Source organism: Diorhabda carinulata, chromosome 4 (genome assembly GCF_026250575.1).
Source record: "Diorhabda carinulata isolate Delta chromosome 4, icDioCari1.1, whole genome shotgun sequence".
Taxonomy (NCBI): Eukaryota; Metazoa; Arthropoda; class Insecta; order Coleoptera; family Chrysomelidae; genus Diorhabda; species Diorhabda carinulata.
The window spans coordinates 31,828,014-31,845,013 of record NC_079463.1 but is presented as its reverse complement, the minus strand read 5'-3'; the positions used below and the strand labels follow the sequence as shown (position 1 = coordinate 31,845,013).

General features: G+C 32.9%; 1 protein-coding gene across 1 annotated transcript; it reads right to left on the bottom strand.

The window, feature by feature from the left end:
- Positions 1–3,073: 3,073 nt before the first annotated feature.
- On the bottom strand, positions 3,074–16,456 carry LOC130892640 (H2.0-like homeobox protein). Its single transcript, XM_057798152.1, has 4 exons — positions 16,356–16,456; positions 13,934–14,295; positions 3,375–3,549; positions 3,074–3,283 (listed from the first exon to the last, which is right to left on the bottom strand). The coding sequence occupies exons 1-4, from the start codon at positions 16,382–16,384 to the stop codon at positions 3,106–3,108; spliced, it is 744 nt and encodes a 247-aa protein (XP_057654135.1). The 5' UTR covers positions 16,385–16,456; the 3' UTR covers positions 3,074–3,105.
- Between the last annotated feature and the right edge of the window lie 544 nt (positions 16,457–17,000).

Genomic DNA, 17,000 nt, shown 5'->3' with positions numbered 1-17,000 from the left:
TCAACAAAATCCCCTTTCAATTCTTTCTCTTCAAAATAGGCGTTTACGTAAGCGATAACATCCACATCTGATGAAAATCCCTTTCTTGCAAGTGATATTTTAAGATTTGGAAGTTTTAAATCGTCCCTGGGGGTCAGATCTGGTAAATACGGTAGACGGTGAACCAATTTAAAGTGCAACTTATGATTTTACCCATGGAATCTGAAAAAGTGCGTTGTCCTGATGTAAAACCAACGCTTGCCTCAAATTCCATTGATTTTTTGCAATTTCTCCCTTCACCTAATCAACCAATGATGCTTGATATTTTCCTGTTATCTTCTTGAAGATAATCGATGAACGCAATCCCATGATTATCTCCAAAAAAAGGTCGCCGATCGCTGAAATCTCTGGTTAGGTTAAGATAGGTTAAGTTAAGTTAGGTTAGGTTAGGTTAGGTTAGGTTAGGTTAGGTGTAAAGACTCTTCAAAAACAGTCATAGCGGATTCTGGCAGATTTAGAAAGCGTTGTGGTAGAAACAAGGATTCAGAAAGACAAAATTTGCGGTTAAAATATTTTAAAACATTCTGTATTTTACTAACGTTAAAAAAAATGATTTATTAACGAAACCTTGAACTTCTCGGTACAGGTAAATACATTAGTTATTTTATACCTTTGATACATTTTTCTGAAATAGAAAATTATGTTTGACGAATCGATTTTTTACGACTTTGTATCTACATATGGCTGAAATTAACGATCAGATAAGAAACTTCTGTTTCGAGTGACACTTAAAACGGAAACCGAGGTGATAATAATCAAAATTTTATCTAAAACTGACGCTTTTGTGTTGAAGAAATATTATTTCGACTGCAACGAATTTGAATTTTAATTACATAACCTTGAAAATTAGTTTTTCATGGAAAACTATTTTTCCTTTGTTATAAATCTTGGAAAATTGAAGTAGACAATCTAAATGAGTATAATAGACGTTCATATTTCATTATTAGAACGATGTATTTTGAATACAACAAATTTTCAAAGAGAACAAAAAGTAATTGTCTTATCAAAGTGAATAGAAAAATTGATAATAGTTCACCGTCTGTCATAAAAAAATCATTATTTATAAACATATTCCATTTACAAAATTTTTGTTCAGTGGTAACACAGCGTATTTAATTATTTTAACCCCAAAACCACCACATGATTCAGCTGTACTGAGTTAATATTATAGATACGTACAGAAACTTATTTAAATGAACCCGTACTGCTGATAGAGAGAGAAAGAACATCGGTATACCATTCTTCATCTATCTCTATTCTTATTAGAAGGCCATTTGTTAGCTTAGCTTATGTTAGGTAAGGTTAGGTTAGGTTATGTTAGGTTAGGTTCTCTCTATGTTTAATATTAATTCTATGGCTGTTCGTCAATGTACTTTCAATTTTTGTTAACAGTGTGAAGTGGCCACAAGTCTTTTTCGGTTTAAGTAATCCAAACCAGTATTTTAGTTTGTTTAGTTATTAAAATTATAGGAAAATACATGAGTAAAAAAAGAGGCTTGAATAAGATCGATTGTTGTATGAACGAATTATGCGATTAATTATAAAACAGATTCCTTTATCATCCTCTTCTTTTTCCAAAGATACTACGTTGGTTTAGGATGTATCAGGGAAGGAAACGTGTATTTTTATAATAAGTTCCATGCATTATGACGATTACATAAATTTGGAAACAAAGAAACCAGAAATCCCAATAGTAGATCCGATTCTGTGGTCTCAATCTGCCTATTTCACGCAACGAATCACCCCTTTTTCCTGATTGATTCCAAGGTATCAATCTGCCTATTTCGCGCAACGAATCACCCCTTTTTCCTGATTGATTCCAAGGTCTCAATCTGCCTATTTCGCGCAACGAATCACCCCTTTTTCCTGATTGATTCCAAGGTCTCAATCTGCCTATTTCGCGCAACGAATCACCCCTTTTTCCTGATTGATTCCAAGGTCTCAATCTGCCTATTTCGCGCAACGAATCACCCCTTTTTCCTGATTGATTCCAAGGTATCAATCTGCCTATTTCGCGCAACGAATCACCCCTTTTTCCTGATTGATTCCAAGGTCTCAATCTGCCTATTTCACGCAACGAATCACCCCTTTTTCCTGATTGATTCCAAGGTATCAATCTGCCTATTTCTCGCAACGAATCACCCCTTTTTCCTGATTGATTCCAATATATCAATCTGCCTATTTCACGCAACGAATCACCCCTTTTTCCTGATTGATTCCAAGGTCTCAATCTGCCTACACATTAGAAATGAAAAGCGTTTTTCTAAAGTTTGGAAAAACGATAAGAGTTGGAAAAAAAAACTTTAAATAAAAGTTGTAGATTTTTCAATTTCACACAAAAATAGTTCGTTAAAGTTTTATGCTATCACTCATATTTATAAAGTTAGGGGGGCTAGATCTTACGATATGATAATTTCAAATTTAAAAAAAAGTTAACGTGCTAAATAATAAATTGAGAATTGTTATAAAAAAACTACAAAAAATTCTTTCCAAATTAAAATTCACAGTTTTTTAAACATTCTTGATTTTTTCTTTCTGGAAAAATCACAATATTTCAACGATATGTAATTTTTTAACGAAGTTATTTTCATCACTTAAATTCTAGTAACCATATCTTTGTAAATATCATAAATAGCAAAAAACTACAGTAGTATATTTTTTTGTCAAATTAAAAGCTCTACAACTTTTATTTGAAGAGTTTTTTTCCAATTTTCACCGTTTTCCTAAAATCTCGACATACCCAAAACTCACAATTTAGGACGTATTTTCTCGGACTATAAAACAAATCATCTATACTCTATCCTTTTCTATTGACAGTTGCAATACATCTTATCTATTAAGTAAAGACATACGTCCTTCTGTACAAGGTAATAGAAGTTTTGTGACATGCGCATGTTTTTGTAAACAAACGATCAGCTGGTAGAACACCAGCTACGTCATTATGTCATTGACATTTGTATGTCAAACATAACCTCACTAACATTATGTTCGAGTTATGAGGATGTGTGTTATATGTATATTTTAACAACAAAAACAATATTAAAAAAGTTTATTATATATTTCTTATCAGTCTACATCGTCTGTAAGAGAATCTACATCTATATGTAATTCTTCTTGAGTAGAATCAGCTATGTTACTATCCCCTATTTGTCCTTCTCTCGTATGCCGCCATTTCATCCGCCGATTTTGGAACCAAACTTTGACTTGCGCATCTGTAAGACCAAGAGTGGCTGCTAGTTGTCTCCTATAAAAAAACGGCAACCTAATCATCATTATTATGGAAATTATAAACCACTATTAGCTTTAAATTACATTCCTAAATGATTCATTCTAACCTATCAGGTTTCGTGATGTATTTCTGCAGCTGAAATCTTCTTTCGAGACCTTTCCGCTGTAGATTGCTGAACACCGCTCTGGACCAGGATCTTTTCCGTTTATTTTGACTGGAAGAGCATGTCGGAAGATTTGTCGAAGGATTCGGTGGTGAATGAGTATCGGGTAAACGAATACCTGAAATATATACAAAAAAAAATCATTCTTATTACCTACAAGAAGATATTTAACTGTATAAATCTTAATATAAGGGTTCAGAACTTTGCAGAGAAACATTAGACCAATTTTTACGTAAAGGGAAGGGATTTAGGGCACTAGAATTATCTTAAGAATCAATCTATCGAAAAATACAAAGACTAGGAATACTAGAAGTATTTTTAACCACTTCTCAATATATTATTGAAAATCGAGGCGGGTGATATCTCAATCATGTACTAGAGGTAAACCTAAACCCACCTCAAGAAATAATACTTTTGGTTTGACCGAAAAATTACCTTCAAAGTAAGTTTTAATGGGATCCAAACACCATACTAGTTGAAGCGGATAAACCCTTCGTAGAAATTATTTTGTAGAAATAATATGGACAGAAATTAAACTTGAAGACCATAGACATGAAACTTCTCAGGCTGATCTGGGAAAAACACTACTAGGAGTGAAAAAACCAGATTAAACCTGTGGCAAGAAGGTTTTTTCTTAGTAAAGAGAACTAGGATTCAAATCTAATCAAATAAAAGCAACTAAAGGGTTTTTTCGATTTAATAAAATTTTTCCAACTATGACAAGCTTTTATATAATTTCAAATAATTTTGAATTCATGTAGACTGTTAATTTTAATTCTACGTCTTATCATAAGGAAAGGATGAATTTTAATTGTCGAACAGGAAAATTTATTCCAAATTCACGTTTGTAGAAAATATACGAGGTTAAAGTTGAAAGTTCAATTTTTTGATATGACAAATTTTAATTTAAAAATATTTACCACCTACGCCTATGGATTGAAAATGGTGAAATAAGATTAAATGGAAAGTAAAATGTCTATTTTATAATTTCGAGAAGAAATTTAGTCACTAGCTACAATATAAATTGAAATATAAAAAATTCAATCTAGAATTTCGATTGAATAAAACTTTTCCAACTATGACAAGCTTTTATTTAATTTCAAATAATTTTGAATTCATGTAGACTGTTAATTTTAATTCTACGTCTTATCATAAGGAAAGGATGAATTTTAATTGTCGAACAGGAAAATTTATTCCAAATTCACGTTTGTAGAAAATATACGAGGTTAAAGTTAAAAGTTCAATTTTTTTGATATGACAAATTTTAATTTAAAAATATTTACCACCTACGCCTATGGATTGAAAATGGTGAAATAAGATTAAATGGAAAGTAAAATGTCTATTTTATAATTTCGAGAAGAAATTTAGTCACTAGCTACAATATAAATTGAAATATAAAAAATTCAATCTAGAATTTCGATTGAATAAAACTTTTCCAACTATGACAAGCTTTTATTTAATTTCAAATAATTTTGAATTCATGTAGACTGTTAATTTTAATTCTACGTCTTATCATAAGGAAAGGATGAATTTTAATTGTCGAACAGGAAAATTTATTCCAAATTCACGTTTGTAGAAAATATACGAGGTTAAAGTTGAAAGTTCAATTTTTTGATATGACAAATTTTAATTTAAAAATATTTACCACCTACGCCTATGGATTGAAAATGGTGAAATAAGATTAAATGGAAAGTAAAATGTCTATTTTATAATTTCGAGAAGAAATTTAGTCACTAGCTACAATATAAATTGAAATATAAAAAATTCAATCTAGAATTTCGATTGAATAAAACTTTTCCAACTATGACAAGCTTTTATTTAATTTCAAATAATTTTGAATTCATGTAGACTGTTAATTTTAATTCTACGTCTTATCATAAGGAAAGGATGAATTTTAATTGTCGAACAGGAAAATTTATTCCAAATTCACGTTTGTAGAAAATATACGAGGTTAAAGCTAAAAGTTCAATTTTTTTGATATGAAAAATTTTAATTTAAAAATATTTACCACCTACGCCTATGGATTGAAAACGGTAAAATAAGTTTAAATGGAAAGTAAAATGTCTATTTCATAATTTAGAAAAGAAATTTAGTCACTAGTCACCTTATAAATTGAAATATAAAGTATCTTCTTCTTTTTTTTATCTTATCTTGGTATCTCGATTGTTGCCTCTATATTTAACATCTCTATGGTTCGAATCCGAATCCACAACACTATGAAAGCTCAAATTACTTATCAATAGCTTATTTATTGATCCAATAGCCATTAAAAATAAGGTGATTCACAATTCCATCATCTGATTTAAATAGATTACAATAAGCTTTTAACATGAATATTTTATTAGTATTGGAAATAATTATAGTTAAATACTTTATTTGTGGGGTTGAATTTGATAATACTAATGTTCCGGTTGAATAAAAAATTATCGAAGAAAACCTTGTCAACACAAATTGTTAATTAATTATTTCCCCAAACAAACGATTTTGAGGAAGACATTTTGTCAATATGGCGACGCCGTAGCGTTTCAAAATGTCGTCATGGGTATCCGCGCAACTGAATACGAAATGGGTTTGGCCAGTGATGTCATATCTACTAACTTTTTGGTAGATCTTCACTTCAGTCTACCTATCTACCACCCTAGACCTTAAAACTACCTATTTTTCTAATTAGTTTGACATATAATCACTTTGAATTATTTTTATATCGACGAGCGACGTTGCGATATGTTCAGGCTATGAACCAACGGTGCTGATTGTTGTTTGTTCTGTGTTCCGTGGATTGTGACAGCTTCGAAAGCGATGCACAAAGTTCTAGGTTAGGAACTCCGACTCGAAAAGCTAGAAAAAGGCACTATGACCAAAAATATTCGAAATTATGGGAGAAAGACAAGAAATTCGCTTCAAGGAAGTACCAAGGTTGAAGGATATTTTTATTGCAAATCGTGTAGGTGTGATCTTAAGGGTGCTGGTGGAAGATTTATTCTGAATAAACATGCAAATAGTTTAAAGCATGTAGTATGTGTGGAAGGTGTCGAGAGATTGTTTTCTGTAATTAATAATATGTAAATCCAAGTGGGCGTCATGGGGAGGGGGCTTCACTTCAGCCGCCATCTTTAAAAACACGTTTTATTAAATATCTCCCTAACCGCGCATCGTATGACAAAAATTGTAGAGATCATTATTGTAGATAACAATATTTTCCATCTTTTTTATTTGAAACTTTTTTTTGTATAACGCATAGGTTTTTAATTGTAGCGCTCTAAACTTTTTTCAATATGGTTTTGGCTAAATATTTAGTTAATGGTCAATGATAAATTAAAAATGGTGGTAACTGAATTGTAAAGCATACAATTTTCTATAAATTTCATTGTAAAATTTTTCCCGTAGCATTTATAGTTTAGGAGCTATTACGTATTAAGTATAGTATATATTTTGTGTCGTCATTTCAACAGTATTCAGGTATAAATCCTAACCTATGCGTTATACAAAAAAAAGTTTCAAATAAAAAAGACGGCAAATATTATTATCTACAATAATGATCTGTACAATTTTTGTCGTACGATGCGCGGTTCGCGAGATATTTAATAAAACGTGTTTTTCAAAATGGCGGCTGAAGTAAAGCCCCTCCCCATGACGCCCACTTGGATTTACATTCGGGGGACACCCCTGAACATTTAAAAAAAATACTCGTTCATAAAAAAACAAAAATATTCACAACTCACTCTTACGATTGTTAAACAAAAATTAAGCATGACCAAATATATTTATAAAGTTTTTAGAAGTCCCCCGTATATAAAATAATGCATTATTATTAGCGAAGAGAAGGTTATTGGGTGGTAAGGTGGTTAATGATTGTAAAAATTCGATTTACTTCTATATAAATAGTTAAATAAAATAAAATAAATTTCTGTTTATATATGTATTGTTTGAAGCCAACCCTGCCTCAATATCTATCAAATCCCACCAAATGTTCGACAGCATTCGTATATTCCTTTCTATGATATCGCGTAAACACTTAACAAACCTTGTATATACAAGTGAAATACTTAAATATCTAAATTATAAACAGAACCGGTGGATCTGTTTATAAAACTATACATCAAGAAAGTTGTTTATTCTTTCTTACAAAATTTGGTACTCATCAACGGCTTCCAACATTTATTTACAAGCCATTATGTAGTATGTTTTAACTTTTTATCGTCTCTAATCATCACTGGTAATTGATTAGTTCGAGCGTTGATTAATTTTTTTATTATTATTTGTTAGTGAAACATATAAAACAGATATTTTGAATGTTTTCATTTTAGAGGGTATATACGAATATAAAATTGTTGAATTTACTTCAACACTATTATTATTATATGCTTATACGGGGGCTCTTCCTGTTATTCCATTTCTAATACATTTTTTATATAAATAATCTAAGAGAATAGTTAAAACATCAGGCATAAACACACGTCAAACTATTAGAGGAATTGTATTAAAATTCTCCTTAAATTAATGTCGATTTCAACAATTATTCTATTATAGAATCAAAATGTCTTTTAGGAAACTTAATTTGATCAAATACCTTTAAATATACAGGGTGTATCCCACGACGAGTTAAAACTATCTGTATATGGAAAAAATACTTATAGTGAAATCATGAAAATTTGTACTTTTGGGTTTTCGGATATGATCTTTTCAACTAAAATATTTTCAAAGATGGCCGATTTCCGGTTGCACCGGAAGTCGACTATAACTTTGTTATTTTATATAAAACACCCTATATATTAATACATTTTTGAAATCTACGTAAAATTTTAGTATACTTTTGTGTAAAAACTTTTTTCGAAAAATGTATACTTTTTCAGTTATTAATTTTTTTGTAAAAAAATTGACTCTTATAAATTATTTTTTTACGGGAATACCCTTAAAGATATGAAAATGGTTTCTATTCGGTTGCTTTTAGCAAGATCAGACGTATTTGAATATATGTTGAAAAATTTTTCATCTTATACAGGGTGCGCATAAAAAGTGTTCAAAGTTTAACTTCATAAATATCAAATTTCTTTATTTTTTTAAATAGAACCACCCGGTTTTTTCTATTTTAATGCATTCAGGAGTAAAAAATAAGGCAAATTCGTGTATATTTTCGTATACCTAAACCTCACCGTTATCCATATATTAAATGTTTTCTGTAAATTTTTAGAGATACAAGTATGCTCTTTTTATACACACCCTGTATAAAATTAAAAATTTTTCAACATAGATTCAAATACGTCTGACTGAATTGTATTAAAATTCTCCTTAAATTTATGTCGATTTTACCAATTATTCTATTATAGAATCAAAATGTCTTTTGGGAAACTTAATTTGATCAAATACCTTTAAATATACAGGGTTTCCCACGACGAGATAAAACTATCTGTATATGGAAAAATACTTACAGTAAAATCATGAAAATTTCTACGTTTGGGTTATCGGATACGATCTTTTTAACTAAAATATTTTCAAAGATGGCCGACTTCCGGTTCTACCGGAAGTCGACTATAACTTTGTTATTTTATATAAAACACCCTATATATTAATACATTTTTGAAATCTACGTAAAATTTTAGTATTCTTTTGTGTAAAAACTTTTTTCGAAAAATGCATACTTTTTCAGTTATTAATTTTTTTGTAAAATAATTGACTCTTATAAATTATTTTTTTAAGGGAATACCCTTAAAGATATGAAAATGGTTTCTATTCGGTTGCTTTTAGCAAGATCAGACGTATTTGAATATATTTTGAAAAATTTTTCATCTTATACAGGGTGCGCATAAAAAGTGTTCAAAGTTTAACTTCATAAATATCAAATTTCTTTATTTTTTTAAATAGAACCACCCGGTTTTTTCTATTTTAATGCATTCAGGGGTAAAAAATAAGGCAAATTCGTGTATATTTTCGTATACCTAAACCTCACCGTTATCCAGATATTAAATGTTTTCTGTAAATTTTTAGAGATACAAGTATGTTCTTTTTTTACACACCCTGTATTAAATGAAAAATTTTTCAACATAGATTCAAATACGTCTGACTTTGCTAAAAGCAACAGAACAAAAACCATTTTCATATCTTCAAGGGTATCCTCGTAAAAAAATTATTTTTAAGAGTCTGCAACTGCAAAGCTTTTAGACACAAGTATACTAAAATTTCAACAATTGTATCAATGTACAGGGTGTTCCATGTAAAATAACAAAGTTACAGTCGACTTATTTTATATTTTAGTTAAAAAGATCGTATTGAAGATTTTACTATAAGTATTTTGCTATATACAGATAGTTTTAACCCGTCGTGGGATACATCGTATATAGAGTGATTCAAACAAATATATATCGAACAAAGGCACGAAATGGAACAAAAAATATATCAAAAAGTGTGTGGGAATCTTTTCATTACTTTAATATCTTGTTTAACAGTTTCGCAATACTACAAAGATGGTCAGACGAATTTGCAACGAGTTCCAGAGATCAAAAGTAACCAGACACGTACATGCACCATCGATATAATCACCGTGTAGCTGTCAGACGGAAAAACTCAGTTCTGAACTGGATAGATCGTTTTCCTCGCTGGCCTTTAAGCTATTCGAATGATTAATCCGAGACGTGGACTCGCGTTTTCTGGATCAGCAGCTATGGATCACGTATCAGAGAAGTCAATTCAAATCTGCACACGACGACATACCATCCACAACCCAACGGGAGGTTTAAAACAACCATACATTACCATCGAAAGAACCAAAAGGCGAAGTTCAACACGAAAGGTTGAAAGACGAAATGTGGTGGTAAAAACGTCACCAAAAATGTTGTGTCCATACCTTGAAAGACGAAATTTGTTAGTAATAAGATGTACCTAATGGACACTCTTCCTAAAAGGCACCTATACCTTTCACAATTATTGTAATATAAAGAAACTACAATCTGAGATTTTTAATTTTGTCTTTGTTATTTTGAATTATAAATCGTACTTTTCGAACCGCTCCCGTATAGTATATAATCTAATTCAGTTAATAAAAACAAACAAAACGATTATCTATCAAACAATGCGTCTGTATAAGTAAAATCAACCGTCTGAAATATAAACATTCTCTAATGATTTATTTTTTCCACTAAACCATTTTTTTTCTAAATTGTTTATCCAGAAGGCCGATCCACTGTGGTATTCTCGGGATTATAATTTTCTACGGCGTTGAAAAAGTTCGGAATCTGTGCTTTAAACAATTTATATCTTTAATGTGTAACATCACTCGACGTTGTTTGTTGTTATTGAAATTATTAGCTGTTAAAAACCAGTAAAACTTGGAGATTTAATACAATTATAATTAGTAAATGGGTGTATTTACTAAAGCTCGATATACATTTTAAAATTTACTGTTGTTGATAACTGATGATATCCTGTTAGAAAACATGTTAGTTTTATTGAAAATTCAATATACAGATAAAAAGAAACAATGATTTCATTCTATAAATACGTTTTCGAATCGAACGGATTTAACGAGTTTAAAACGAACCGTTTTAACGAGGATCCATTGTCTAGTCCGCTTTAATATATAAAAAAAAAACTCGTATACACCAAAGAATCTATTTCGACACAGTGTTCGCAGCTGATCCATCAATCCCACTCCATGTGGGGTCGCTTTAATTGCCAGAGATCTTCCTCTTCTATTTCATACGCACCCAGGTGTAGTGCTCTGGAGTTTAAACAATTCGAGAGAGTGTGGATTGAGGTTTCGTCCTCGATCCAACAAAATCTGCACGCATTATCCACTAGGTATAGCGTCTTCAGGTGTTTGTAGCGAACTCCAGTTGGTATTAAGTTAATACCATCAGCAGATGTACTCTGGTTATACTTCCCAGAAGAGTTTTTGCCTGTTTTATCCCAATAATTGGTTTTGCTCCTATCTACCTTCTTTTCCAGTGCTTTTTTTTTTCATTGTCCTGTAGTTGATACCACAAATACCCATGAAGGGTTTGTCTATATCCCAGCTTTCGATGCAACGTCTTGAGGCATGTCGCAGGATTGGTCGTATACGCCCCCAGGTGTAGTACTCTGGAGTTTAAACAATTCGAGAGAGTGTGGATTGAGGTTTCGTCCTCTATGCAACAAAATCTGCACGCATTAATCTACTAGGTATAGCGTCTTCAGGTGTTTGTTAATACATTCAGCAGATGTACTCTGGTTATACTTCCCAGAAGAGTTTTTGCGTGTTTAATCCCTTGTAGGTTGTCCCAATAGTTGGTTTTGCTCCTATCTACCTTCTTTTCCAGTTCTTTTTTCATTGTCCTGTAGTTGATACCACAAATACCCATGAAGGGTTAGTCTATCCCAGCTTTCGATGCAACGTCTTGAGGCATGTCCCAGGATTGGTCGTTGTTTTCTCTGCCACCCTTTCAAGTACTATTTGGAGATGTGGGAGATTTAGAATCACTTCTAGTGCAGCTACCGGCACGTAAGCAAGACAGTCTTTGTACTTTTGGAAGATTGTTCCTTGTGGTATTCATTAAATTCAATTAAATTCCTGAGTCGATGCAACGTTTGGTCGTTGTTTTCTCTGCCACCCTTTCAAGTACTATTTGGAGATGTGGGAGATTTAGAATCACTTCTAGTGCAGCTACTGGCACGTAAGAAAGACAGTCTTTGTACCTTTGGAAGATTGTTCCTCGTGGTAATCATTAAATTCAATTAAATTCCTGAGTCGATGCAACGTTTGGTCGTTGTTTTCTCTGCCACCCTTTCAAGTACTATTTGGAGATGTGGGAGATTTAGAATCACTTCTAGTGCAGCTACTGGCACGTAAGCAAGACAGTCTTTGTACTTTTGGAAGATTGTTCCTTGTGGTATTCATTAAATTCAATTAAATTCCTGAGTCGATGCAACGTTTGGTCGTTGTTTTCTCTGCCACCCTTTCAAGTACTATTTGGAGATGTGGGAGATTTAGAATCACTTCTAGTGCAGCTACCGGCACGTAAGCAAGACAGTCTTTGTACTTTTGGAAGATTGTTCCTTGTGGTATTCATTAAATTCAATTAAATTCCTGAGTCGATGCAACGTTTGGTCGTTGTTTTCTCTGCCACCCTTTCAAGTACTATTTGGAGATGTGGGAGATTTAGAATCACTTCTAGTGCAGCTACCGGCACGTAAGCAAGACAGTCTTTGTACTTTTGGAAGATTGTTCCTTGTGGTATTCATTAAATTCAATTAAATTCCTGAGTCGATGCAACGTTTGGTCGTTGTTTTCTCTGCCACCCTTTCAAGTACTATTTGGAGATGTGGGAGATTTAGAATCACTTCTAGTGCAGCTACCGGCACGTAAGCAAGACAGTCTTTGTACTTTTGGAAGATTGTTCCTTGTGGTATTCATTAAATTCAATTAAATTCCTGAGTCGATGCAACGTTTGGTCGTTGTTTTCTCTGCCACCCTTTCAAGTACTATTTGGAGATGTGGGAGATTTAGAATCACTTCTAGTGCAGCTACTGGCACGTAAGTAAGACAGTCTTTGTACTTTTGGAAGATTGTTCCTTGTGGTATTCATTAAATTCAATTAAATTCCTGAGTCGATGCAACGTTTGGTCGTTGTTTTCTCTGCCACCCTTTCAAGTACTATTTGGAGATGTGGGAGATTTAGAATCACTTCTAGTGCAGCTACCGGCACGTAAGCAAGACAGTCTTTGTACTTTTGGAAGATTGTTCCTTGTGGTATTCATTAAATTCAATTAAATTCCTGAGTCGATGCAACGTTTGGTCGTTGTTTTCTCTGCCACCCTTTTAAGTACTATTTGGAGATGTGGGAGATTTAGAATCACTTCTAGTGCAGCTACCGGCACGTAAGCAAGACAGTCTTTGTACTTTTGGAAGATTGTTCCTTGTGGTATTCATTAAATTCAATTAAATTCCTGAGTCGATGCAACGTTTGGTCGTTGTTTTCTCTGCCACCCTTTCAAGTACTATTTGGAGATGTGGGAGATTTAGAATCACTTCTAGTGCAGCTGCTGGCACGTAAGCAAGACAGTCTTTGTACCTTTGGAAGATTGTTCCTCGTGGTATTCAGACTAGTTGGAGTACGACGATGTTGATTGCAAATGAAGAAATTAAATTGCGTTGGAATCGTGCAGTCTGTTGGGTCCTACTTCAGATATTCTGCTAAACGCATTGTCGTTTCCGGACCAACGACCCTGATGTTGGACATCCCGCAACCATATCAAAATCTTGAACATCCAAGCTTTGGTGTAGGACCGTGGAACAACGCCCTCTAGCATTCACGTCGACAATTAAATTCCTGAGAATTTATATATTTCGTATTGCTGGACAAAAGTTCTTTAAAACATTCTAAACGTCGGCAAGATGCAGGAAGTTGCGCCAAACTGATGGAGTAGATAATAAAAACAAACGTACAGGGTGGTTCAAAGTTTAGTGCGATATTTTTAACGAATTTAGTAATCTGTGATCTAATTAGAAGGAAAACTATATGTGTGCTTACTTGGTCTTGTAGGAAACGGTCTAATGGGCTGTATTGTGAACGTAGACGGGCTGGTACCAAAAATATGTCCAGCTAAATACTCCGGAATGTCACTAATATGCGAACAACCTGAAGATCCGATTTTACAACATCTATAAATTGACGAAACGCAGTCCGAACAAGGAACTGCAATTGTTGGAGTGGGTTTAGTGATTCCTGCATGCGAATTTTCATTGTTGATATTATCCGAACGAGCGGATTTTGCTAGTAATTGATCAATGCCGAATTTTAATTTTAAAGGTTCCTTTTCCGGTGGTGATTTTTTTATGAAATTGTCGTTTTGTAATCTGTTCATTGTCTTGCACGGCAACGTTGGATTTAATCTGGAAATCAACGTTTTTTTTAATGATATTTCATACAAATCACTTCTACTGAAAGAATGAGAATTGGAAATAATTTGTAATAAATTTGGAGTGAAGAAAAATTGACGAATAAAATACGTTTTCCCGGTTTCACTCCACCTTGTACTATATTCTCAAATAATTATGTTGAACTGGAACTGACAAAAAGTAAAGTACCACCAAGAATTCCTTTGAAATATGACAGAGTATGAAAAAGCAATTAAATATAGACAAGTTTTGAAAAAAAAAAGAAACAAGAAAAGAATGAACAGAAGACACAGAATAAAATAGTAGCGGCAAAGATGAAACAACTAAAGAAAATAGTAGGAAAAACGCAATACCAATAGGAAACAAAATAGGCCTACTAAGAAATATGGTAAAAGCAAAAAGACATGAGGAAGACCGAGGAAAATTTGGCTAGAAGAAATAGTACAAAAAGAAAGAGCTGTGACAGACACCATCATCATCTTCATTAATGATAGACCAAGATTGAGAGAGAATCTTTGAAGACCAAATGGTAAAAGGAAAATGGACAGAGTTTTGGAAAGAAAGAAGGAAATATCAACCATTAGACATAACCTCAGAGGTCGTTATCTGGAAATGTAATTGAAGAAGAATTTGAAAGCAGCTTAACATGCTTCTTCATTTAGAAACGTCGCCGTTAATCAAGATAGACATTAAATTGAAAAAACATTATAATAAATTCAGAAACATGCATTGAATAACATATATATACACTCTACACCAAAAAAAATCCGGCCACTTCATATTTTTCTTATTAAAAGCTAATTCCAAGCGATGTGTTTGTGTTTTTGTGGTTATTCTAGTTATTACCGAGAATGTTGAGTCTAAATTCATTGAATTAATCCCTTCAGAATTAGTAAACAATCAGATAAAACTCAGATTTGATTCATATATTTGTTTTGAAGTTGATTCACATTAAAACATCCTTAATTTATCAACCAAGCCTTTTCTGTGATTAATAGAATGTTTTGTTGGTCCAGAATAATGGTTCTTTTACGTAACCCGAGCTGAAGCCTTGCCGAAACGAATCCTGACTTAAAGTAGCTCGAAATACACGTGTAAGTGCAAATACAGTGCGGCGGAGACCGGGGGAGCACGTGCCCCAACTCCTGGAAACGTATCGAAGAGAAAGGGGATTGTTTGCCGATCAATATTCTCATTAGACTCTGGAACAATGAGTCTCTATTTGGTCTATACCACTCAGAGTATGGAGACGACCAGAGACGCGATTTGCTCAATGTACCATTCGTGAATCACGACCATTTTAAAGAAGATCAGTTATGGTTTGAAGAGGCTCTGTTTGCTCGGAGGTACATCCAGGAAGTCCTCCTAGAGGTCGTGATTCCATTTGCTCTCGTCCACATACTTGTTACTTAGATCAAGTGGGAAACACCGTTCTGGACTGGCCTGTACGATCTCCCGATATGAATCCCTTCGAGCATTTGTGGGATTATTTAGAGAGGCGTGTTAGACGTTGGCATCCTCCTCCTAGTGACTCAAATCAGCTCTAAATTGCTCTTCGAGAAGAATGGGTTGATATTCCGGTGGAGTACGTCCAGAATTTAATTTATTCGATGTCTGACAGGGTTTGAGCCCTTCGCCGTAGTAGAGGGTGTAATAATAATATCCACTTTTAGTAGATTTTGTTTAAAGAACCCATAAATTAATCAATTCTTACCATAAATTGAAAAGATTAATATATTTAACAAAATTATAAGACCAAATCTAAGTGATGGTTTTTTTTTGCTGTTGAGTTTATATACATATAATCTTTTTTATGGTGAATCGTTTTAATTCGAGGTGTTTTTTGAATAAAAACATAGAAAACGATCAAAGAAGTGTGAAGCGAAAGAAAAATATTTTCTTCTACCCCCGGTATTCTAGCGAGGCATTTATATAGGGTAGAAGTGCTAAAATAGAAGAAGGAAAGTAAAAATAACAAAAAAAAGCAAAATATGTTTGAACCTTTCGCTATTTTTAAACTATATTTATATTAAAAAAAAAATGTTCTAACTTACTGGATATCGTTAAATTTATTAGCAATCATAATCCATGGCAAAAAGTTTTAATCAAACACATAGAACACACAGCACTGTACTTATTATATCCACACTAATAGGCCTCTATTATCAGTTAATACTGTCCCATAGGTGGTCCGTAAGTTAAGCAGCTTGAGTCGTTTCAAAAGGAGGGGCTTAAATCAGACTTACCACTTCATTGGTTTACGTTCGTGCGTAACTGAGGCGGCGACTACTTATTTTTCGTCTTCCCCGACTTCGTTTATTACGTTGTTTAGGCCGAGTCTTGATATTAATAAAGAAAATATTTTGTTGTTCCTGTTTGATCAGTTACTCGAAGGATAAACATAAGATAAAAAAAATTGACATCCACTTCAACTTCGATCAATTTCAACACCCCCCATCATCTTCAGGCATTCTTGAAGATACTTCATTCGAATTTTCAGAAATAACAACACCCCACATCATCTTCAGGCATTCTTGAAGATAATTCAATCGAATTTTCAGAAATAACAACACTCCACATTATCGTCAGGCATTCTTGAAGATAATTCAATCGAATTTTCAGAAATAACAACACCCCACATCATCTTCAGGCATTCTTGAAGATAATTCAATCGAATTTTCAGAAATAACAACACCCCA